This window comes from Mirounga angustirostris, unplaced genomic scaffold (genome assembly GCF_029215605.1).
Source record: "Mirounga angustirostris isolate CCGP_5_RB_7025 unplaced genomic scaffold, mMirAng1.0.hap1 SCAF_12, whole genome shotgun sequence".
NCBI lineage: Eukaryota > Metazoa > Chordata > Mammalia > Carnivora > Phocidae > Mirounga > Mirounga angustirostris.
In genome coordinates this window covers 78,377,586-78,403,881 of record NW_026991720.1, presented here as the reverse complement: position 1 = coordinate 78,403,881, position 26,296 = coordinate 78,377,586, and the positions used below count along the sequence as shown (strand labels likewise).

The 26,296-nt window shown below is 35.1% G+C and overlaps 1 protein-coding gene across 2 annotated transcripts in view; it reads right to left on the bottom strand.

The window, feature by feature from the left end:
* SEMA3A (semaphorin 3A) overlaps window positions 1-26,296 on the bottom strand; it is a 473,560-nt gene that overhangs the window by 197,864 nt on the left and 249,400 nt on the right. The window contains exon 4 of one of the 2 annotated variants that reach the window (XM_045864793.3): window positions 9,382-9,575. In XM_045864793.3, the coding sequence (XP_045720749.1) occupies window positions 9,382-9,493 (112 nt within the window). In that variant the 5' untranslated portion in view covers window positions 9,494-9,575. Of the gene's footprint in view, window positions 1-9,381; window positions 9,902-26,296 lie in introns of those variants that run through there. The other variant, XM_064575345.1, reaches the window with a different exon arrangement.

Here is a 26,296-nt window from a genome sequence, read left to right as displayed (position 1 = left end):
GTATTGGGGGAATCTGTGTCCTGCTCACACCCTGCACTCTGGAGGTGGAAGGACTCGAGAGTAGAAACACTGTGTGCATTCCAGTGGAAGCAAGACACTAAACACTATGGCCTGGAGCCAACATGCTGGGAATGCTCAATGGAAGGGCCACTGAGAGAGGCACGTTGGCAGCATCTTTGAGTAGGGATGCCTTAGAGAAAACAGAGAACTCCGCTAGCCAGCAGTATTGTACTGTAGAGGATGCACTGGGAAGGTCAAACATTAAAGGACAGAAGGTCATAGCCAATCCTGAACTACCCAAGACCTGATATCAAGCAAAGGGAGAGATTCTCTCTTCACTATTTCTCAGCATTCCACTTTCCACAATTCACAATTAAACAAAGTGGCTTAGAAAAATAATGACTTGAATGTAACTTTTCTTGTATTTGTTATGAATACACACACACACGTACTACATATAAACACATTGATTTATGTAGTTCTTCATCTATATATAATTCTGCAAGTACAGTTACACTATTAGGATCAAATTTCCAGAAGTGACCATGAACCAACAACTTTGCCTAATATATTATAAAATGTCCCAAAATTTTGCTAGGCTGTTTGTTGAAACCAATGTTTTCCTAAGTGAACTCGAGGAACATCCAGGATGATAAACGGAGTGCTAAGCAAATTAAAATATATGCAGTATATAACTTTGCAGTTAAAAAATGGTACATAACAGGAATACACAGTTAAAGGGACTTTAAAACCTGATACTCCTCACATCGGTGACATAAGTGTCTTCATATTAAAAACAAACATGATTTATAAAAATAGCAACTGCTTTTTTTCACAAATTGTTGGAGGATTGGTTAAGGAAATAATAAAGCAGAAAACAATAGGAAATAGGAAAACAAGAAGAAAACTGCATTCTAATCCAGTATGTTTTATAATCTCAAGGAGCCATACTTACAGTGTTCTCTACACTGGATAATCAACTCAATTTTCCTTTCTTTCTTCCATTGGTTTGAAAGAAACCTGGTCAATGTATTTTATAGACAAATCCCAAAGGAGAGGCGGATAAGCCCAAATGACCATTGCGACCACTGTGGAAAGTCCTTACAAGTATGTACCACTTGTCCCTCTTGATCTCATTTTCAGTTAAACCTAGACAACCGCAGATTAACTCCATGATGTTCCAAGCCTGATACACTGCAGCTTTCAGTTCCCTTGTTAAAGGACAGATTTGTTTCCGTATCACGTTTGAATGCAGAAAAATTATGTAACTATACTATTTTATAAGCTATGTAAAAATATACCGTCTTCCTGAAAGGAAAAACAAATCACAAAGAAATAGTTTTTGATAGTGGTAATTAACACTTTCTCTACGTCTGCCTTCTCACATTCTTCTTGTCTATTGAGGTCCACTCTCCTTGCACCCTATTTTTAAAAGTCCACTGACGTCTTTAGGGAGATGCGATACTGCCTTCCTCAGAAGTTCTACTATATTCACTGTACCCAAGAACCTACTTGTCCATGAAGAAATGGTCACATGCCATATGTGTCTGTGTGTGTTTTACACAGAGAATACAAATAAAAAATATGTATTAATTATAATAATGGAATTTGTAAATAATTGAAATTTGCATAGTTGATGAAAATCTAGGTCCATTTAAAGGATGATCACAGCAGAGCTGAGTTTATTCTCTTGAAACTTCAAATTTGAAGATAAAAAAACTAAAATTTCTAACACATGTGATGAAAATTCCCAAGTACTTGTCTAGTTTTGATTTGATCTCACTTATAAACAACCTTGTTTTGGCTTTCCCCAAATATATTCCTTAAGGGCTGGGATGAACCTTAATTACTTTTTAATGTCACTTAATAGATCTGATTTGTACACACAGCACTCTTGGTAGTAGTCCTTTTGTCCTTTCCTGTGGATACCTCTACTTTGTCCCAAGACCAACATATTTTACAAGAATTCAACATCAAGCACTATAAATCAATGTATATTCTAAACATCAATTCTAGACCTGTAAGTGGACTAAGCAAATTAGTTGAGTCAAAGATAAGAGGAAACAGGAAGGCATCTTAGCAAGCTGTTGGACAGCAAAGCCAGAATTCTCTCAAAAGCATGAACAATGAAATATAGTCACTTTCAATTTTTTTTAAATGATTGTACTTCCAACTTTGTTTGGTAGAACTGATTTGTTTTACACAAAGTTTTGGATACAGTGAGATGGACGATGAGACATTTTATCTTTAGTCACTATCTGGTTCTAGAATAGCCTCCCTCACTTTCTTTTCTGGCTAAGTGTATCGAGACATGATAATGAAAAAAAAGAAAAATCAGGGTGTTCCTTCAAAGACAAGACACAACTCCTCCACCTGGTTCCTAAGATCTTCCAAGATGTATGTATTGTTACATATTCTCCACGTCTTACTTGCAGGCGAGTAAAGATAGCCAGATACTTTGTGATTCAGTCCGGAAACAGGCTTGGTTCAGAGGAGGTACTGTTTGTGGAGACCACACTGCTCCCATACCCTTTGTGTGCTTCTAAGTGCCTCAACTGAGAGCCTCCTCCTCCAGGGTCTAGCACTAAGCTTACTTTTCCCTACATTACAATGTACAATTCACAGTGAATTGATTTATTACACACGTACATTCTTTTTGTACTCACTTATATAGAGGCATTTGCGTTTAAAAAAACAAGGTGTGTCAAATGAAGCCCAGAATCACTCAACAAGTCACATGAGCCATTTAGAGGCTAACGATGAAAAAGAATAGATCTAGCCTTGAGAACCTCACCGTCTGGCACAACAGAGATGATCCTTTTAAGTAATTTTACAAACCAAAGAAGTCATTTGACATATTCAATAATCCTAAGCTCCGTTTAGTTCGCCGATGAAGACTCAAGTGGGTGATGCTATATGTTATCAAAAGACATGTTTATGATATCGGCAACAGAGTGAGTTACTGTGAGATTTGGTCAACATTGTTTCCCACGTCATATCTCTCCAAGCAAAGAGAACCTGGAAGCGTAGTTTTAATGACTCATTTAGGAGATGACAAGATTCCCTAAATTTGTGGTCTCTTTAAGTTTTGCCCTAAGCTTGTAAAAAATCCTAAGATTCAATTATTCTTCATATTTATCAACAGCATTTTATTTTTGCTTATCTTCATTCCCTAATTTAAGTGTATGTAAATTGTATATTTTCTTATCCTGGGTTTGACAGAGTCCAGCTTTGTTACTGTTTGGAAATAGTGTGTGAATTCCTATTTATACTGATGTTTATGTCTTGGCAATAGAAGGAGATAGTAACTGGAGACATTCAGACGTATTTGTGTCAGATAAAATTTATTGATTCTTCCCTATGTTTAATTATGATAATAACTTAAAACAACCTACCAATCACAAGGGGTCACTTTTAAAAATATACCGAATGTGATTTACTAAACGTTCTACCGTCTCAATTAGCTACTCTCCAGTTACAATGGCAATAATGTGTCACGGGCAGGCTGCATCATTTCTGTAAAGAACATTTTATGATTCAGACTTAAAAAAATAGATATGAGCGTATATATATGAACGTATATAAAATATTTAATATACATATAGACACACGAAGCTGTCCTTCCATCATTCTGATGGTTTGGTTCTACTATTTCACTCATTATTTTGTTTTATATTTTACAGATCAATTTCACTTGTAAAGTCTTATTTAAGTTAAAAAATTTGTTTGTTTGTTTATTTATTTACAACCATTTACTTTTCTAGGGTCCAAATGTACCAAAAAATGTATGCATGGAGCACATCAAAATCTTAAGCAAACTGCATTTTAACTAATGCTTCTGCACTGTGCATGTTACATCTCCTGACTCTTCTGCCAGTTTTTCCAAACTTGGCCTCCACACATTACTCTGTGTATATTTATCCTAGCAGCCTGCCCATTTCCAAACTAATGAAAGGGCTGTCACAAATTGCTAGTGCCACCTATTAGTGGAAGCATAGAACTGCAAATCATGATAATCCCTTTAAATAGCACCTTAGAAGTCATGAGGGGTAAGATCTATCCCAAGACTCACACTTGTTCTAATTTATGTTTACAGCTGCTGGTCTTTTTAAAATAAGCTTTCACTGCATGCACTAAACTTAGATACTGTCGTGAGTTTTGGAGATTTTGCCAATAACTTTGCCCTAATTAATAATTTTATCATAAATTTTTTTCATAAATGTTTGATAAGTGCAATGTCTTAATCAATTAATATGTAACTCTCTGTGATATAATATCATGACTTTGAAAATGAATGCTGTTAGATAATGACTGAGTAAAAATTTACTTTAGTACTGGTTTCTCTGGAAGGTTTTAGAGCAATTGAAATACAAATTCTATTTAGCATAGTCCTGGCTTTAGATATAAAATTCTCCCAAACATGTAAAGGTGTGATATTTTGACTTTTGAACTGTGACATGTAGGTGTGTCACTGAAGTTTAAATGAGAAAAAATGGGATAGGAAGGTAAGCCACAAAATTTCTTATTGCTGACTTAAGTTCATGATAATTTTATAAGTTATTTAAAGTACATATCTGAAGTACAATTATACATTCACCCTAAGCATAAATAGATTATGCTCTGCAACCAAAAGTTTACTTTTATTTCCTTACTAGGAATATATGCGATCATATTATTAATTTTAATTAAATTTATTCTTGAAAGATCTTTCATTTGCATTAATGTTTAGAATATAGAATTTAAATGTAATTCAGCAAAAATCGTAACATTTTTGTTAATTATGTTGTTTGATTTATATGTGATAACTGAAAGTAAGAAAACAAAGAGAAAGAAGTTATCACAGATCTATACATCTATTTAATTGCCTAAATATTCATGTATTTTATATCATTGTCAGGAGTGGAGTCTTGGAAATAATTTATATGAAGAGAAATAACAACAAAGTTAGAATTGGAAAAATTATCTCTTCAGTATTCAGGTTTCTTTAAGCTAGTAAGGACTGAATATCATTATCAAAATCTGGTGGGTTAGAATTTTACATGGCATGGTTTTGTGGTCTCAGTTATTTTCCTGCTTGCTAAAGTCTACACTGTATAAATTATTATTTCAAAGGCCAATCTGGTTGGCTGCCTTAATCAGAGAAGGCACAAATTGGAGACTTTCACTAGCCCACATTTGATCTGACCAGGATTGGATCACAAGATGTGTGACTGAGCATCTTCTTTTATTTTATTTTTCATTATTTTGCCAGAATATATTTGTTGAGTAGGTAAATAAAAACTTCTAGTTTCCAGTGTGCTTAAATTGAAGATTTCAGAATCAAAATATGATTTTTAAAGTTATCAGAATTTGAGAAGAAAAGGCCATGTTAAATAAGGATCATTAAGTCAGAGACCTGATGTCAAATATGCAGTGACTATAGGAGAAAAGATATTGCAATGAATTTATAACTTCTTGGCTCTGTGTGGGTGTGTGTGAATATATATATATGTATTCAATATATATATATATATTCCTCTACCTTTCATAGATACTTTTCATTTTAGCTATGAGGAGATTATCAGTATAAGACATATTCCATCCTATAGAAGCATGTGAATACTTGAGATATCCAAGAGGACTTTTCATAGGACCCAAAAGATCATGCCCACTCTAAAATAAATAAATAAATACATAAATACATAATTTAAAATATGAAAATCATTGTAAACCAGTAACAAAATTGTTGTAAAGCGTCTGTAAATTTCACAACCTGTAGGTTGCCAAGATTACTTTTTCTCAGCTATAAGACATTAACGTAAAGTTTTGTCATTCAAATATACCCAGATATTCATGTATGTACACATATATATGTTTGTATGCGTGTATCTGTGTGCTCTGGTAGAAGTAAAGAAAAATCCTGAAAAGTCACCAAGCTTAATTAGTAAATCGTTATTCGTATTAATGAAATTTGAAGTGATCATAATGTACTGAGCAATGAAAAAAAAGCTTTTCTAAATTTTATTTCATAATTTTTAATTAAATATTATCTTCTATTATCAGAAAGATCTGTGTGAGAATTTTGATTTAATTGATAATCGCATTGTTACAATAATTAGACTCTGAGGGGAAAGAAAACCTTTACAAAGTATGAAAAGAAGGCCTTTAAAACATTTATTTAAGCGCTATTTACTAAATCCTCCCTGTGAAAGTAAAGTTAAAGACATTGATTTAACCTTTGGATTCACATGATCACCATCACATTCAGACTTGCATATGTCTTTGATTTCTACTAAAACTGAAGCACACAGTGTCCTGGAAAAGCTCATTACATTGAGTGATGGAACATTTGTCATTTGTTTAAAACCCCAAACCTAATTTATTTCCTTGTGATTTCCATAGGTTTTTCTGAAGTCTTCATTGTACCACACTCTCCAAAAGGAAATTATATGATAGTCTGGTTTTTCATGAGAAAAGTGAAATCTGACTAGTTTTGTAGGAGAAATAAACAGTTATGCATCAATTTTAAAAAGAAACATTCTAACATTTAGTTCTATTACATATATTTAAGGAAGGCAAAAGTATCTCTGAGAGAATGTTTCTTGAGGATAATTTGTATGTGACTGCTGAGATTTACAGAGTTCTCACATTTGCTTCCCCCACAAGGATTCTAAATCAGATTGGTTCAGAGGAAAAGCCAGCATACCCCATTTTTCTAATATTATCACTTCTCCAGATGGTCCTGAACACATCTATTCAATCCCTTTTTCCTAGAAAGTAAAGAGGTACCTTATTAGATATATATGTACATCCACTACAAAGGCTTCCTTCTTTTTCTTCTTTTTCTTTCTCATTTAACATATCAAATCTCTTTCGTTTCCTACTAGGCAAGATGACAAGTAGAAAGTAAGCACAGTGATTGCCTGAAACTTCGTCTTAGCAACCTGAGCAATGAGAGTTAATGGTGGATCTTTGAAAACAAGTGACCATGGGAAATTAGGGTTGGCAGGGATTTAACTCTTCATGAATCATGCTGGAATATTTTTAAGGGCAAAGCACTGGATGTTTTAACCGTGTTTGACATCTAATTAAGGAGGAAAAAGAAGTAGCTTAAAAAAAAATCTCTATTATAGTTTAGAAACAAAGTACTGACAATTGGCTACCAGGCATTTGCTTTGGCAAAACATGTAGAGACAAAAAGGTAATGACAGACCAATAAAATGACAGAAGAAAAATTGCTTGGGCCATTCCTTTTCTTCTTCTTGTTGTTGTTCATTTCACAGTTTATTTTACCAAGTTGCTAAGCCCTAGGTATTTCAATAGAATTGTTATGTAGGTGTGGGGCAGTTTGTGATTAAAAAAAATAATAATAATTCTAATGGATGCCATTGCTAAAAGGAATTGATAAAGACAGTGTGCAATATATACATATTGTCAATATACACAAGTTTAAAGCCTGTACATATATCAAAGGACAATTCTAATTAAATGCTATCTGTTTAGTATATAGAAAGGAATGGCACCTCTTCTATAATGAAGAATAATCTATTACCATGGAAATAAAATTCTTGCAAAATAAATATAATTCTCAATTCTTATTTATTTTACAATTTATTTAGCATTTAAACAAGTGTCCCCAAATCTAGTAGATTTTTAAAGCGTGTTTCAGGCTTCAAATTTGTTACTCTAAAATTATAGCATACAGCCATTCTCATCTTCAAGAAGTAAAGTTGCATGTGAAACTTACTCATAAGGCATATAAACTTGGATAAAATCGACCATCAACCTAAGTATTATTTGATGGCATTCTCTCCAAGAATGAAAATGGAAAGCAAAAACTGAGGAAAATACAGATGCCATGATATCATATACTATAAAAATAATTTAAAGACAGTTACTAGAGATATAATAGAGATTTAATTAAATATTTAATAGAGGCTATATAATTTTTTAAAATCTTGTCTGATAAGTACAACTGCAATTCTGTTTGCTAATGTTTTAAATCCATTTCCACTTTAATCACTAGGAAACTATTATAGGAAAAATAAATGTATCTTTCAACCCAATGTGTTTTATCTAGCAAGTATTAATTCCAAATAAACACATTTAATAGGTGTTGAATTTTCTAATCCAAAGTGTGAAAATTACATCTCTCTTTCCTATTTGTGGTCCTCATTCACACTAGAGCATTCAGAAAGAGATGTTCCCCATCATGTGAAAATTAAAGAATATGTTTCTGGCATAAAAGCAGTGTGCAGTAGACAGACATCTCTACAGACAGATTTAATGATTTTCTTTCACATTAGAGGCTAAAAACAGAATACAATTGAAGCTTCCCACTGCCCCACCCCCAATTCCCGAAATCTGAGAATCATAAGAAAGCAACACCTTAGGGAGTAAAAGTACTTGAGTTAAAGCATTTTAATCTCCAACTCCATTTTTACTAATATCTCAGTTATATAAACACTGTCTTTCATTAAAAGTTTTATATATATAATTTTCCATCTATGTTAGCATTATTTGATACATCTATCTATAAAATCTGTATAAACAAATATAGGACAAATATTTTCTTTGAAGTCCTCATTAAAAACCAAGCATATGCATTAAACTGTGACCAAATAAAGTACTAGCAACCATGTGATAAAGCTTTTTTTCCTTTCTTAAATTTATACTCTTTTTGAAAAGAAGTTCCCACAACTAGCTGTACAAGCAGAAAGTAATGTCTCTTCAGTTCTCACTAAAGTACATATGGAATTAAATAACATTATATTTCAAAGGCTTTAGCTTTACACCAATTAGCCAAATACACAGTCTTTTGTACAATCATAACACACTGTGGAAAAACTAGTCTGTTCCCTCCAGTTTATATTCTCTTGGCAAACCATGATCTACTGCTTATGTTAAGCATCTGATTGTCAGATTTGAACAAACTGAATATTCATGATGACGATTAACCATTTAGTGCCTAAAACTAAGAAAATACAATTTATCGTAACAATTACTATAGGTGAAGCATTCACATCTACAAAGAGACTATTTTTGCAATAGCAATTTTTTAAAGATATTTTAATAGAAGTAGAGTTAGAAAAATTAACAGAACATATGATCACATATACAGCTCAGCATTTACCAGGCATTCAGCTCTTCTCTGCAAATGTGATTAAATGTTCTTTGTTTGCATTTAAATTGTCATATATCAAACAGGAGACATGCTTTTATAAAAAAGTGTTTAAATCATCTCAGAAAGATACACAGAATCACATAGGTTTCCCAGGTTAAACTCAAGGTTTTACGGTTTGGGTTGGGAGGGAGTTCAAGGAATGAAAAGGTTGGGGCAGGGTGGGGGGGGGCAGGGGTCATTACAAAGCTAGCCGAAATAAAAGAAAAATAAAGATTTACCTTTGTAGGATAATTTCAGCCTTGGTACATTGTTCTTCCCATTTTGATAGTTTGCTCTCGCTGTAAGTAATACTCCCCAGAAAAGACAGACAATCCTAGCGAACCAGCCCATGCTGCAGACGCTGTAGGTCCTTATGTTGCTTCAGCCTTCCCTCCTGTATTGTGCGGCCAGAGAAGTTCAAACAATCTGGAAACTGGAGGTAACAGGTGATTTAGGTCAGTTTCATTCATAAATGCAGACAATCAAGATCTCACGGTAACACCAACACCTCTTCTTCTGTAATAGTCACTGAAGCACAGAAACTTCAAACCCTCCAAAAAAAAAAAAAAAAAAAAAATCGAGCCAGGCACCGGATAATGAGGCACAACTGTTGTGTGGAAAGAAAAAAAAAAAAAAAAAATTAACAAGGGCTGCGGCAGTGGTGCTTAAGAAGCAGTTCCTTTTATCTAGGCTCTTCTGATAGCCGGTGGCGGACTCTAATCCTGCTTCTCTGCTTCATTCGGCTCCGGGAAAGCAGAATGAAAGGGAAACAGAGAAAGAGAGAGAGAGAGAGAGAGAGAGAGGAACCGTGAGCAGCGCGGACTTTTCCTGTACACATGTAGGGAGAGATGACACAAGATCTCACAGACAGGTTTTCCCAACACTCACTAGACTGGCTGACAATGGGAGAACAGGCGAGCTCAACCCACTCCCCTTCCCTCCTGTCACACAACACATGCAAAAAACATCTCATAGAGATTAGAGCCGGGAGCAGAACCCTCCAGCGTGCCTCTCTGAAAGGCATGGAGCTATAAATTTACTTCCCAAGGCACGCGTTGTTTTATAGCCATTTTTAGGTGCAATTTTGATTAAAAAAATCTGAATTCTGCTACCCACAAAATTTACAACTAATACTCATGATATAGTTCCTTTGAACTTGTGTGTTATATGTGTGTATGTATGTGTATCTATCTACATATAGATACATATACATATGCATATGTGTCTATATGGGTCCCTTTTTCACCACTATAACTTGAACCACTGAAGGTTTTAAAGCCTTGTTAGGGATCATTCCCTCTCCCCAACAAACCCCCTTGGCTCAACTCCCCCCTTCCCCCACCCCACTGCAATTTCAGTGAAGAAATTCCTAGTACAGCCCATTTCAACAATCAGTTCAAGACAAATATAGGTCCACTGAGAATTATAAATTACAACTCAAAGGGATACTCAGAATTTAAAAACATCTATGGTTTTCCAGCTTCTGGAATGCCCTGGCCAACATTTGTAATGCATCACACATCTCATTAATTAAAGCCACTTTCCTAGTTTTGGTTTAAAGGGCAGAGGAAGATGACAAAGTTCACAAAAGTCCCTGCTGAGTGTCAAGGACCAACGTAAAGAGAGTATCTCTGTGTCTTCATGACCTGGTGAAGGGTTACTAAATTTTCTGTGCACATGAATGTGTGTGTTCAGGCAGTCATACAGACACTATTAGTTCTTTCCTAAATGCACATTTTGTCTGAGGTGTTTCAATTTCCTCTTCTATTTTTCTTTTGATTTTCCCCAAAGCTGATATCCTTATAGGATTTGGGGGGTTGGGATATATAGAAGTTAATAGGACAGAACTTTCCCCTCTTTACTCCTCAACTCTCTCTGCCCTCCCTGCCCCCCCTGCAACACACACAATTGAAATACAGAAGAGAGACCCCTACTTCAATAGTATGGAAATTTCTCAACTGAAACAAGAGGGTGAGTCTCCCAATTACAAACGTAAACACTTACTGAAAGTGGCTTAGTATTCTTATGGAAAAAGATCTAAGCATCGCCACTACAGCTTTCAGGCTTAATGTCAACAGACCAATAGGGAAGAAGCATCTCCCTCCCCCCCTCCCTCTTTCTGTCCGTCCGTCTCTCTTCTGTCTCTCTGTCACTGTCTCTGTCTCTCTTCGTGTGTGTGTGTGTGTGTGTGTGTGTGTGTGTGTGGAGGAGGAGGAAGAGGATGAAGAGAATTTAAAGGAGGGACAATGGGGGATGGGATGGAGGGATTCTCTCTACTTCACTAGATTGATTCATCAAACTGACCGTATTGTATTTGTCAGTTTCGGCAAGCCTATTGATCAGTCAGTATTGTTAAGAAAATAAAATCCAAAAATAATGTTGATTTTACTGATTCCCACACTTGTTATCCTGAGCACTCTTCATGCTCTAGGCAATGGATTAAGGCTACAAACGACAAGAGGCTTGTCTGTCTTCCATGGATTACTCTCTATAGACATTTATTCTACAGAGGAATTCATGTTACTTCGGGATTACTTAGAGGATTGGACTAATGAATTACCTTTTGAAATATCACATATAATTAGCTTAAATAGTTGCACCATTTTCATTAATATGCATTTTAAATGTCTTTAAATATTTATTTTTTCTCTAGCTCTTGGTACCTAGGGTAGAGGAACAAGTTTATATTCGTCAAAACTAAACAGGATAAGCAAATTTAGAAATGTATCCATTTCACTTGCGTAATGTCTAATTCCGAAACATTCTGATGTGTTCCAGGAAAAAATGAAAGGTTGTAGGTAAAATTCAGATAAAAGAGGATCAGAATTGAATCCATGGGGAGGAAAGACATTCAGTCTGGATTTTGAACCACAAAATCAGGACAGAGTTATTTAATTTTGTAAAACAAGTAGTTTAAATTAATGTTGAAGTCTGGAATTTGGTAGCACAGACACCCCATGTTTAGAAACACACACATAATTAAAAAACCCACTTTCATTATTTATCTGTTTGATATTTTTCTTACCCTCTAAATGTTTTATGATCTTTGTGTCTTTTCAAATGTTTGAAAGCTTAATAAATTCACCTTCACATTTGCTTATCTGTGGACTTTGTATTTAAAAGTATGAAAACAGTAAATTCTTTGGGTAAGCATAACTGTGCTAGACTGATTAAATTATAAAATAATAGAAAAGTGTAGGCATGCCATAGATATTTTAACTGTAATTTAAAAGAAAAGAAAAGAAAAACTACATGCCTGAAAAATACAAAAGTATTTGGAATCTATATTTCTACCTCTTTCGAAGTCTTTGACTTTCGTCAGGGTTCAAGTCGTTTTCAAATTTTTCTTATACTCCCAAACACATAAAGGATAATGAAGGTTAAACATATTTCTCGGCTGAGGTAGAAGCAAGGTAGGGGTGGATCTGGGTGGGTGTTTATCAGAACTTTTCAAAATCTGGGTGAAACTGAAATTTTGATTCACCCCCCAAGGAACATCACTCCCTATTCTGACAGTCTGTGGCCGAAGCTCTGGCATGAATAAGTCTGCCCTATTTCTTACCTTAGCCATTGATTTTAGCGCATCATTTATTACTCTTTAAAAGTCAGAAATATTATACTGACCTTTAACATTAAATTTTATTTAAGGCATAAATGAAAAATTTTATTTTGCTTTTTTCTCAAAGTAGTCTCTCATTCCATGATTCTCTAACTCACAGTCTATATCATGTGCTATAATTAACTTTACTTGCAGGTGAATCCCTAATATCTGTTTAAATTTCAACTTTTCAGATGTGATTAACTCCTACTACAGAGTCAAATTTGAGCAGGTGCTTACTACGATGATCAGGCTGTTATATACATTTCTGTCATGTAAATCAGCAATTTTTAACCTCACCCCACTCCATATTGAGATGGATTACAAAGACTTTCGAGTGAGGGTGACAGTTTTCTGGGTGGTGTGCTTGATTTCCTAGAGAAACAACACTTCCAACTTCCCATCAGGTTGGTTAAATTTTGTTTTACCCCAAAGTCCTGTATAGTCAGAGAAGATACATATTAAAGCCTTTCTCCACTGAAAATGTATTTTTGACCTTTGCATGTATTGGATAAAACCGATGTGATATTTTTTTAAATGCCTGCTGTCTGAATTTTATTTATTATGAAACAAATTGGGATGGCCACCAACATTGTAATTTAAGAGCAGAAATGATTGTTCTAACTTGTGAGATGGTATTCCAAGTACTTCCTCAGGTTATAGATACCCTGGATCTTACTGTGAGTGGTAGGAGAAAACTCTTCCTATATTTGTGCATAGAAGAATATAAGGAGAAATATAATTTAGATGTATTTAAAAATTTAGTGCATTAAATATACCTGAAGTTATGGTGCACTTTGGTAAACACACTTGCCTCTCCCTGTAATCCCACTCCACCCCTGTTTTATTGTGGTTGAATAGAGCACTGCTCCCAAAATATGTGCTTCTGACAGAAGTAGATGACCTTTTCTACTGGGTCAGAAATGCCTGGGTTCAGAATTTTAGAATGAGTTGGTTAACCAGTACTAAAAACAGAGAAATTTTCGGTACCCTCTCCAAGGTGTTACTCAACTGAGTCACGTAAAAACAAACAAACAACAAAACAAAAAAAAACCCTGATATTAGTTTCCATCTAACATCTGCTATTTCTTACTTTTTTTTTTCTTCAAGGGATGCTTCATTGTTCTATGAGAAAGGCCTCTGATCAACAGAATTATAGCAAATGTTGTAGTCGAACATTTGTCCTTGTTCTGACATCTCATGTTGGAAATTCATTTTTAATGAGGGTTTTTCTGGTACAGGGAATTTGAAACCTTTTCTTTTTCTAAAAAAGAATTGCGTGGGTGAAAACATTCTTTAGAAGATCAGAAGACATCTTATTAATTGGGCAAACGAAATAGTTGATGCATTCTATGTTCTAGCCAAAAATGATAGATTTGAGAACTACTGTAGTAGTCACTGGGAGCTGGGGGTGGCAGGTTAAAAGCAATATTTAAGAAATTAAGTTAAACTTTTCAGAATCTGACCCTTGTGAATGCTTTTAGTATAAGCAACATGTGAAAGCATGAGTTGAGAGGAGGAATTGGTAAAAGGCAAAGGGAATTCACTCTCTAGGGAAGCATTAACTCTTCCTTTGCTCTTTAACCCCCCTGCCCACACCCCTCTCTCCCCCCGCCCTCCCCACCCCCATAAATGGAGATTTCAAGAAAGTAAGCTCATCCCTCCTCTGGGATGATTTTGTAACAGCTTGGGAAAAAAACAAAACAAAACAAAACTGTTTTGTGTTTTCTCTTTTGACATCAATGTTCATGATACTTTAAGGTAAATAGGGAACTCAAAAGACTCCTTGTTTTTCAAATGAATTGAAGTGATAAATGTTAGATGAATGCAGGAGATTAGAATCTGGCCAGTCACATTACTTGTGGCTGCAGATTTTAATAAAAGTTTTAGACAATTAAGGGTATCAGAAATTATAGCGGAAGTTCTTGAATGGTAAGGTGAGGTGGTAGATTCCCTTTCTTTGAGGATCTGAATTGTGGGGCTGAGTAGGTGAGTTTTATTGGGTTACCAAGTTTGAGTGGGGGATGGAAAAGAGTGACAAAAAAGGGATGCATTAACATTTTGTTTATGGTTGGAATCAGAGCTGCCAGAAGTGGCTAAAATCCAGTTATGAGCAACATGAAGGATTATTTATCTAGTCTCTCTTCTTTTGATGTCTTAAAGCCATCGTATTTTTCAACATTTTAAAATGTTTTAAACATGGGAGTTTTTCTTTTCCACCCTCTCTTTAAGGAGCTTGTCATCACTTACAGCTTCTTTATCAGATTATCTGATAAGTGAATGCAGTGTCCCTGAATATTAACATATTGAAATAACAAAACAATGAAAATATCAAAATACCTGCTTTTTTTGCCTTTTTTTTTTTTTAAAGTGTCTCCACCTCAACTCAAATGGAACAAGAAAGTTTTCAAGTGAGACAAAAATCCCATTGTTAATACTGATCAGTACAGGCCAGGCAGTGAAGGGGAAAAAATGAGGCATCCATGGAATACCAATGAAACGAGCAGGTTGGCTGTTGAGTGTTTCAGAATATGAAGTTATTAATTATTTGGCTTTCAGTAAAGACATATCACACACCTTCTCACCGAATAAATAAATAGGCAGATCTGTATTAAATAAACAAGATGAAGAAACTATGTAGGGGTGTTTCAAGGATTACTTTACATCTGACTCAGGCAAAGCAGATGCATATAGTTTCCTTTTGTTACCCACTGTTTCAGCTCAGATGTTAAGTTTCCTAAAATCTCTATATTCTAGGCACAGGCCTCCCCCCTCCTTTTTTTTAAAAATGTTTTTAAAGAGTTTGCAACTGATAATGATGGAGAGCAGAAATGCTGAAACCTAGAATGAAAGGTCTTTAAAAGGGTTTATTATAATGGCAAACCCAATTATCTGGCAATGGTGACTCAAAATCTACAGTGCGTTCTGGTTTTCAAGGGCACAGATTTCTCCAAATTGCAAGAGTTAGGAAGAAAAGACCTCAGTTATTTTCTTCCCTTTTCTCTACTGTCTCAAGTGTTAAATATCATTTGGTCCAGTCTATGCACCCCTATTTTCTCCTTTGTGGCATGGGGGCGGGGTTAGAATGATATGCCAGGTTTCATTTCACTGTGTTGGCTACAAGAGCACTTGTCACCTTATGGGAGAGATTAGGAAATGTCTTGTTTATCAGCTAACAATTTTTTATTATTATTATTAATAAATGATTTATGAAGAAAATTCAAATCTCCCCCATTTTTCCTCAGGGCCCATCCATACAATAAATCTCTTTGAAAATCAATCAACATAAATTCATTTTCTCATGCCTGCTGTATTGATGAGAAGAGAAATAACATCCAATATGCCCAACCTTGACTCTTCTTAAATTACAGATTCAAGTTGAAAATGGTTTGACTTGAGGACTTAAATGATAATGTGATGATTCCCATGCTTGTTTTTTAAGAGTTGATCCATGGCTTTGGTAATTTAGAGCAAAGACCCCCAAACACCTAACAGAGTGAATATTATAAAACTCTATTTGAGGCATAAAAATTTTTTGAACTTACAGCTTTTAATAATAAGTGAGTGCATTTCTCTTCAGTGTAACTTTGTAGAAATGGCATTTGATTTTTTGGTTTTGATAGAATCAGATGGTTTAGTGTTTGGCGATCTCATTTTGACATATTAAATAATTACTACAGATTTAATGATGTTGTGAAACCTATTTCGATTCTGTTAAGCCAAAATAAAAATGTTTAGAGAAATAAGAAAACTAAATTTGAGTGAATCAAGCTCAACATACTAATCCATTTCTTGGGCTGTCAACACGAGTTTGAAGGCATTTGCCACTGTGTGGAACCCGGCAAACCCCACATGGTTCCAGAGATGCGATTGTAAATAGACTCTTTCTTTACTCTCAAATCCAGTTACCTGTGAAAACATTTTACTTACCATATTTCTTGCATTATTTATTTCGTATTTACCTGTTCATTCAACAAAATTTTGAGAATCACGTAGGTGTCAATCATTGTGACTTGCAAAACAAATTCCAAGTTTTTTGAGAACAGTGATATGTATTCCCAGTAAGGAGCGCCAGTTTATATTTTATTTTTTGGTAACTTTCTACCACAAAGCATAAAAACTGTCTGCAAAGCTTTCTGTGCCTATTTTGCCTAGAGGGCTTTATTTACTTATTTAAAATATAGCTCTACTGCTATTTTCTTTCTTTATTTTATTATTTTTTTAATTTTTAAAATTTGTTTTAATTTTTATTTTTTTAATTTAAATTCAATTAATTAGTATATAATGTATTATTAGTTTCAGAGGTAGACTACTATTTTCTTTTCATCAAACCCTGTATCTGTTTTCATTCCTCATATACTATCTTCTCTGTTATTGTGGAAGACCCTAGCTGATGACAGATTGTCTACATATTTTGTTGGATTACTTATGATTATAGGCTATTGTATTCCCCTAAAGTTAATCTGCCTATATGAGGATTTTGCATTAGGGACTCAGGATTTAAGATCGCTTGAAAAAAAGAAAGAAAGAACAGAAAATGTTTTGCATGATTTTTCACATAGTTTTATGAGTATTCCAGGAGCTGTCTCTTCTGTGAGTCTATGATGCTGTGTGCATATATCTATTATAGCTCTCACTACTTTATAAGGTTCTTCAGTACACTCTAATCTCAAAAAGGAAAAGAAACTTTTAAAATCTTATTTTCAGTGCTCAGCATAGCATTCAGCACAGAGTAAAGTTTAACCTATTAATTAGTCAATTAATTAATTCATTAAAGTGTAAGAGGAAAAATATCCTAGGTAGTGAAAATATTGTGGCCCAGAAATCTCACAACTTTAATAAATAGTCTGGTAGAAATAATTTATTTGCAGATATAATTGCACTAGTTTTCCATGCTCTGAAAATAAGCATGTATCGGAGTGTAGACAGTAGCATTACAGAGAGTTCTAATTTGCTCATTTAAAATGCTGCTAATGTAATGATATACAGCCCATGAAAGAGAGTATCTTTGGCTCCTCCTTCAAAGCATGGGAAGTGTCATTGTTTTATTATTATTATTATTATTATTATTATTATACAGCTATGTATTTCTTCTCAGATTAGAGACCTCTCTTCAGATTTCCTCAGCCTTCAAATGATGATAGTATGTTGCTAATAGGGTTTGAAATAAGCATTCTAACAGGGTTTCCTAATGTATAGTGTTTCCAAATGGCAGGCAATAAGTTCTTTTTTTTTTTTTCGTTTTAAAAATTAAGAATGGTGGTTATAAAACTCCCAGAAAGAAAGCCACCACGACTGTGAAAATGCATGTATTATATGAGACAGGATATGTAGGTTTAAAGCACAAGACTACAATTTGTAGCAATACAAGTGAAATTTTAGCTTCTTTGTCTAGAAATGAAGTTGATCATCCCCCTCTTCCCAAAGCCTGTTAAGATCAAATCAGATACCACATTTGGCATTGCCCAATGCAAGCACATCCAGGAAGTCAGGGTTCCTAGGCCAAGTTTCCGCATCCACACCCAAGGGAGCCAGCCTCTGTGGTCACAGGGTTTGGCCCAACCTCTGGGCATCAGAATTGAAAATGAGGAGGAGCCAGGGCATCATGTCGATATTGTTGAGAAAGAAAACAGTGATTCTAAAATGCCCTCTTGGAGAAAGAAAAGATGACCCCTTCAGAATCCCTGCAGTAGATACTACAAATGTTAGATGAAAAAGAAGAATGGAGGAGCTCGGCTGCTATTAATTTTAGGGTTTGAAAAGTTGTCCTGTAAGTATTGCATGTTAGATTTTAAATGCTCCAAATTTACATATCAAGTGCAGCAGGTTTGACCACAGAGAATAAGATATCTAAATTAGAATACGGAGAGTAGAGAAAGCGGTAGTAAGAAACCATGACTTTAACAAGTATGAGGTCGCCTTTGCTAATCAGCCCGGCAACTCTAGGCAGCTGCAGACTGAAGGAGAACAGCATTTCACCTCTTAACAAATTGGTGGTGACTCACTTGGCCAGATGTTTATTTGAGATCCTCCACCTTTCACAGTTTGTACGGTACGGAAAGAATTGTATCTTTTATGGTAAATCAAGCCTTAATTAGAAGAGGACCCACTATGGGCACTAAATCCTCAACATGCAAGTGAGTTTTAATAACCTAAGTTGCAAGCTTCGTACGTTAGTATTTATGTTTCAGAGCAAATTATTTTCCCAGATAAGTGTCATACTTAACTTTGGGAAGCAGAGAAGTTTAGGTCATCAGGTGAAACACCTGTATAACTATTATGGGAATATCTCCTGCTACTATTTATATTTTAAGTCATTAAGTCTCACAGGTCAACAGCACTCTTTAGTATTTTAACTGTTCAAGAATTTTCTTTCATGCTGTTTTCAGAACACTAGGGAATCTTGATTGGCTGGTAAATAAGTTAATTTTCCATCCTAATGGAAAGTTTTACTATAATAGTTTCAACAGGAACATTTCCCTTTTACCTTTATTATCACTGTTAAAATACACTGGCAAAGATGTGGCAACGAGTAACACTACACAACGATCTTTGAAGAGTTTCTCAAGTCTATACACAGATACCCACCAAACACCATTTAGATTCAGAGATAAATTATGGATATCTTAATTTACAAAATAAGTGCATTTTCATAATTATTTTTTCTTAATAATTGCCAGAAGTTAAAACATAGCAAAGTATAAAAATACAGTCGCAACAATCTGAATAGAATTACAGTTTCTATTTTCGCCTAAGTATCAGTCCATGGCAAAACTTTCTAGACGTTATCGGCCATAAGCAGAGGGATAGGTGAAGCAGATTTTAAAGAAAGAATCGTGTTTTATAAACCTACACTGAATTTTAAAAGTCCATGCTGTTGGACTCCCTCAAAAATGCTGTGTTTCCAGTGTAGTTAACAGCGTTTTCAAATGTGAATTCAATAAATGTGGAAAGCCGCTTAGTCTCCCACTAAATTGAGTCTATCAGAAAGTGGTTCAAATGTCACTAATTATTTTATAGGAATAATCATGTTGTAGCTTTAAACAAACTTAAGCTTTAGTCTACTTTAAGACCGGAGTGCCAGGATGAAAATAAAGACCCTTCTGCTGAAATAGACTGGATTGAGTTACATTTAACAAGATGCAGGATGTGCACTTGAGCTATCTAACAGTGGCGGGCTGTTTGCCACCCCAGCAGCTAGATCATGTTTCCTTTGCCTCATACCATTTCAGAATAATTTCATAAAAATTACATGACTGACACTACAGCTTTCTTCCCATTCTGATTTATTGAAATGCTAGTATCTCCACAATACATTTACACTTTGAAAGTATCCGAAAAGAGAAATCAGCCATCAATTTCACATCGTGAATTTTAAAAAACTTACTTCATCGCACAAACGAAGATGCCCTTTCATTTACTCTAAAGGTTTTCCTTGATTGCCATTCTTTTTCTATTTCTTTGTGTGTTTTCATTAAATAGGCTTTGCGATACTTTCTATCGTCCTTTCTCTCAACTGTGGAAATGAGTGACTGGATGTTGTGAAAAATGGGTAACAGATCTTTTTCCAGGTGTAATATTAGAGTAAACATAATATTATAGTAAGTATTCCCTTCTTAGTTTCTTCTATCTGTAATTTGGTTAGTCCCCTCTTCATAATAAATTCTCTACAAAATCTTGCAAGATAATTGATCTTAACTGTAGTCACCACAATACCCACTGTGCTGCATTATGAACTAAACCTTTATATGTATGTGTTGTGTTTTGGGCATATTTATACGTATTCATTCTGTCAGTTAAGTGCACATATCATGAATATATTTGTCTTTAATACCACTTTAATTACAGGACATTTAAATAGTGAGGCTCATATGGAGTGTTTCCTGTTACATTCCTAGTGCAATTCCTTTCACACAATGGGTCCCCCATAAATGTAAGTGAATGACTTCCTGACTATTGTCATGGAGATGCAGGATGGGCTTGGTAGCAGAGACAAAGCTGGCTGTCAAAACTGTTATTTTCAGATGAACAGCAAAAACAGGCATTGAAAGAAATCTGAAGGTCTTCAGAAGAACTCTGCCCATTCTGTCAAAAACAGAGTCAAAGAATTTCATGTATTCCTGAGCCCATGAAGACTGCTGTGAAAAACAAATCTCAGGATTAAGAAAAAAAAAAAATTGGTCAATGACCATTTGCTTATTTAAAAAAGAAAAAAAAGAGCAAAAATTACTATGTTTTAAAAACTATATTTAACTGAAGAAATTACTGTGTTCTCATTTGGGATATGTAGAAAAGCATTTTGTAGTAGGGTGATGAAATATCCTTAAATAATAGAATTTCATTAAGTATAGATTTGACAGATACAGCTTTCGTTTTGCCCAGTTCTCTGACCTATAAGCTAAATATCAGGTGTTATAACATTTAAGGAGTAAGTCTTCTTCCTGTGTAAGTAGGTGTGGGAAAAATGTGTCACCCTTTTCCCCAGAGGTTATTGGGGCTGTTGGTGAGGTAGGCAGGTTTCCCTTCAAATGCTCTACACTGAAACAATACTGCAACGAGAGAATAAGACTATGTAAGTAACAAGGACCTTAAAACAGTGAGATAGTGAGGGGTTTGAAATAAGTGAGTATCTTTTCTCCACAGATTATAAAACATTTTAGTCTTATGTATTTTTATATGCATGCACATATATGTACATCTGTATATATGTACATAAACATATACCTATGTATAGATGTACATGTACACGAACGCATATATACACACACATTAAATGTAATTCAACAAACATTTATTGAACTTCGGTTCCAGGCGCTGTGCAACGATTGCAAGAATTCGAAAACAAATGAACACATTTCCTACCACGAAGTTCAACAATTGAGTTGAAGCAGCAAGGCTAACTTACAGAAACGTTACACCAACAGTCTCCTAGATGCCACTTAGTTACAAACTTTAAAGCATAGACAAAAGATAATTACTCTTGTCATTTTAAAGTATTTAGCTAGTCTGACATCGTTTTCAATGATACGTAATAAAATATTTTTCTTCTTTCTCGAATAATACAAAGTTGTGTGATTTCTGGCATCTTAAAACAAGTGCAACAGTGGGCTTTGATCCACTTCCTTATTCTGAAGAATTACTCTCAGATTTCAGCCTTGGAAAAAGTGATAAAGGCTATTTTCAGAAATCAGACTCTTAGGATATAGAAAACTGCAAGCTTCTGATTAGTGCATCGTAAATGGGTCTAAAGGTAAATACTATCACCGGAGTCTCATTACAAGAAATGGATACTGTGTATATTCAGTTCTCTAAAAATGATGTTCAACATCTAAGTAGTATGTTGTTTTACAAGTGATGGGCTAGTGACCTACATACATTGATTAAATTTTAAATATCGAGAAAATTACTTTCTTTGTTACTAATATTTGCACTTTAAATTTCTTTTTCTTCTGAGTGTTTTATGTCATGTTTCTTGGATAGACCTCCATTTTGTTACACATACTCTGACAAAAGTCTGTAATAAAATTGCAAAGCAGAGATGAATGTTCTGTAACAACTTACTGATTCTATTAATTTCAGAGATGAGCCTTTCATGTTTCTCAGTGGTCCAAGTAAGAGTGACAACAAAAAGATTCCATTATTTAACCACTCCACGTGGTGGGGTGTGTATGTTGGAAGCAATGGGTGGGTGCTGTCTCATATTTGATCCAAATACGTGGATTGTATTTCTAAATAATAAGTAAGGAGGCAAGCAGTACAACTGATGAGAGAAACTCAACATGAGTCCTATTTCCAGCTTGGCTACTAACCAATTATGTGTTATTAGATAATGAATTTCTTTTGGGGTTTCACTATCCTTCTCTATAAATGACTTAGCTGGACTAGATACACTCCACCTTTGTTTCCTTCTACTGCCTAAAATACTGTATTCTAAAGTGTATTTCCAAACCATAGTATGAAATTTATCATTTACAAATATTAACAATATTTAATTATTTTAGTTAGAAGTCAGAATTTATATTGCTCCATTTAAAACTGTAATTTCACTTGGGGATTAGAATGTAAAAAATATTATATAGCACTATTGTTAAAATATTTGAAATATTTATAATAGCCCCAATATCAAAATATTAATCTATTAAATCAAACGTATTTATGATATACCTTCTATTCTAGTCCCTGAACTAGAAATGTGGGGTGAAGTTCAAGTCCATGGTTCTGATGTTAAATGTAGTTGGTATGATGCAGAAAAGTTTGGCTGAAGAAGTTTCTAGAGAGTGTTTATTATTCCTACCATTTGGGGAAGAAAAGTTAAATTTCTTTCTCCGAAAGGGTGAACAGAGACCAAAATGCACATGTTCAATTTACCTTTCTCTCATTTTGGTTACATTGAGATATGCATTTGGTAGGAAGGGGCAACAGCACTATCGATGATAATTTTTATTCAACTTATTTCAATGGATCTTTATCATTCATTTCCAGGTACTGAACTAGTTGCTGCAGGAAAGACAAAAATTGTGATTTCTGCCTCTGAAGAGGTCTCATTCCAGTAAAAGGAAAGTGACATGAAAAGAAAACACATGCTAATTGTTCCCATAGCACAGAGGATAGGCATTTAGCCCAACGAGGATTTTACAGAGGCTTTCTGTGGGAGATGGTGCCTGAGCTGGGCCCTTAAATGATGAGTGAGAGCAGGTGAAGAAAGATGAGGAGGTCGTGTCAGGGCTTCAGCCAAAGTACAAAGTCACATAACAGGAGAGAGCATGTGTGAGTGTAAGAAATGGGAGCAATTCTACCATTAACAGGGTGTAAATTGCAAAGAGGAGAGGGAGGAGAAATCGGCAGGGGCCAAATCAATAACGGTCTATAGAGTCATGCTTGAGATTCTAATATAGGTGATGACAAGTCACAGAAGGACTTTAAAGAGGAGAAAGCCATAGGTAGATTTGCTTTTTAGATAAAGAGCCTGGTTGCAATATGAGGAGGTAATTACTAGCAACAAGCAGGAAGGTAGAAAAGCCAGGTAGGTTTTTTTTTTTTTTTTTTAAAGATTTTATTTATTTATTTGAGACAGAGAGAATGAGAGACAGAGAGCATGAGAGGGAGGAGGGTCAGAGGGAGAAGCAGACTCCCTGCAGAGCAGGGAGCCCGATGCGGGACTCGATCCTGGGGCTCCAGGATCATGACCTGAGCCGAAGGCAGTCGCTTAACCAACTGAGCCACCCAGGCACCCCAGTCAGGTAGCTTTCTACTGTAACAGTCTACACCAGAGGTGACAAGGCACCGAATCAGGGTAGTAGATTATGGATAGGAGAGAGAAGTCAATCAGGTAACTATAAAGGAGGCATGCTAGTCCTGGGGGAAAGTTTGATAAAGAAAAGAATGGAAAAGTGGGATTTCACAATTCATATGCTGTTCTGACAATATTATAAATAATGATTATTTACAATAATTGCCATGACCATGGAACAGATGGATAGAGCCATTAACTGGTTCAAGTAAGAGAAGAGGAACAGATATGCCTGAGGAAAGACAAGCGGGCTCAATTGTGTACCTGTTGGTCTTAAGAAGATTGTTTTATGTACACAAAACCAGCGTGGTAAATCAGTGTAAAGCTCAAATGCCAGACACAAAGGCCGGGATATATGTAGAAGTCAGGATCAGTGTAGAGAGAAAAAGTTGGCTGAGGACAGAACTTGGATGGCAGTAAGGAACAGGCAAAGGAGGAGAACCCCAAACAGGAAAATGAGACAAATAACCAGGGAAGGACATCCAGCTAGAAACTTTTAAGGTCAGCCAAGGGTGCCTGGGTGGCTCAGACAGTTAAGTGTCTGCCTTCCACTCAGGTCATGATCTCAGTGTCCTGGGATTGAACCTCTGCTGCAGGTTCCCTGCTCAGCAGTGAGTCTGCTTCTCCCTCTCCTTCTATCCCTCCCCCCTGCTTGTGCTCTCTCAAATAAATAAATAAAATATTAAAAAAAAAAAAAAAAGAAGGTCGGCCAAATGTGAGAGAGGGATGCGGTAGGATGAAAATCAGCCCTGCCCTGGGCAAGAATAGAGTTGGTGGGAGGAACAGAATCTGAATTGCAGTGAATTTTGGGAAGACCAACTACAAGAGAGATAAGTAACTAGTAATTAGCTGATTTTAGCTAACTAGCTGTCTCCCTTTCTCAAATATGAAATGAGATTTAAAAACTTCTTACCATCCTAGAATTTTGAATTCACAACAAATATTGAAACATCTACTCAGAAGATGGAAACTACTGAGAACACACAATTTTCCTTCACCATCACCACATTGGGGAAGTTAAATCTCCTTTCTCCCAAATGATTTCATTTATTTCTGCGTTTTCCCCCCAAGTGTAAAAACAGGTTTCAAGAGCAGGTTTCACATAGAAACTGACTCACTGATCCACAGTGTAATATTATGCCCTTAGCTTTTACTGTAGGCTGATAAAATGAATGATCTTACGAACTATACTCTTCCAATGTCTGCAAAACCACTATTCATTATACTAATCAACATCTCAAATAATAATACACATAATAAATTCCTCCCAGAATTTAGTGCCAAAAGAAGTTTTTCTCTAATAAAGAAGTGATGTACTTGTTCTTATCAGTCAATAGAAACTTATTTCCTTTTAGCCTTTGCTGATGAGAAGTTTAAAATGACATTTAATGCTCACATGAAGAAATCAGCTTTTTCTACTTTCTAGTTTCTAGAGAGCACCTTTGCCTTTCTTTTTTTGCGTGTTCTCATTCTGTTCTGTTATAAACATGCATGCATGTCCTTGTGTATATCTGTTTACTAAAGTCCCCTTTAAGTGCTATTAAAATAAGAAGTACAACTAACAACCATATACATAATAGTAATAAAGTATTTGGTCAGCATTTTATTTCACTTTTTCTTCATTCCTTTGAAGGTCCCTTTTCCCTCCCACACAAACTCATGCATGTATTATTTGAAGAAGAACATAATTTTCGGATGGTATTATTTTAGTTAAAGATACACTTTCTATGAGTTTTTCCTTTTATCAATTATTTCCTTTTCCCCCCAATCACTTAATTTTGAGGAAAGAGACATAATAGAATTTAATTCTGGTGTGAAAGGCATTGTTAATTTATTATGCTTATCTTTATTGTTTTACTATATAATCCTGAGTCTGATACAATTAATACAAATATCAGGAGTGGTTTTCTTACAGGACATTTAGCTGCACTGACAACCACTTGAGATTGTAATCTAATTGAACTGACTTTATGGAATTTTCTTCTAATATTATAATAGCACACTTTTTGTGTGTGCTGCCCTTATGCCTCATTTTCCCTAAACAAATTTCCTGAGAAATGTGTTAAGAGTGGCAGGCGCAGATAAAGGAATACCAATTATATCCGAAGTATGGAAAGCTTACAGTGTGAGTATGGCATGAGAATTGTAGAAGGGTGTTTGATATAACAACTAGCAAAACCTGCTTCCTTTTATAAGAAACCCCAAGATATTCTAGTGATCAAATCCCCTTCCCATCATCCTTCATGACCCATCTCAAATGTCTTGT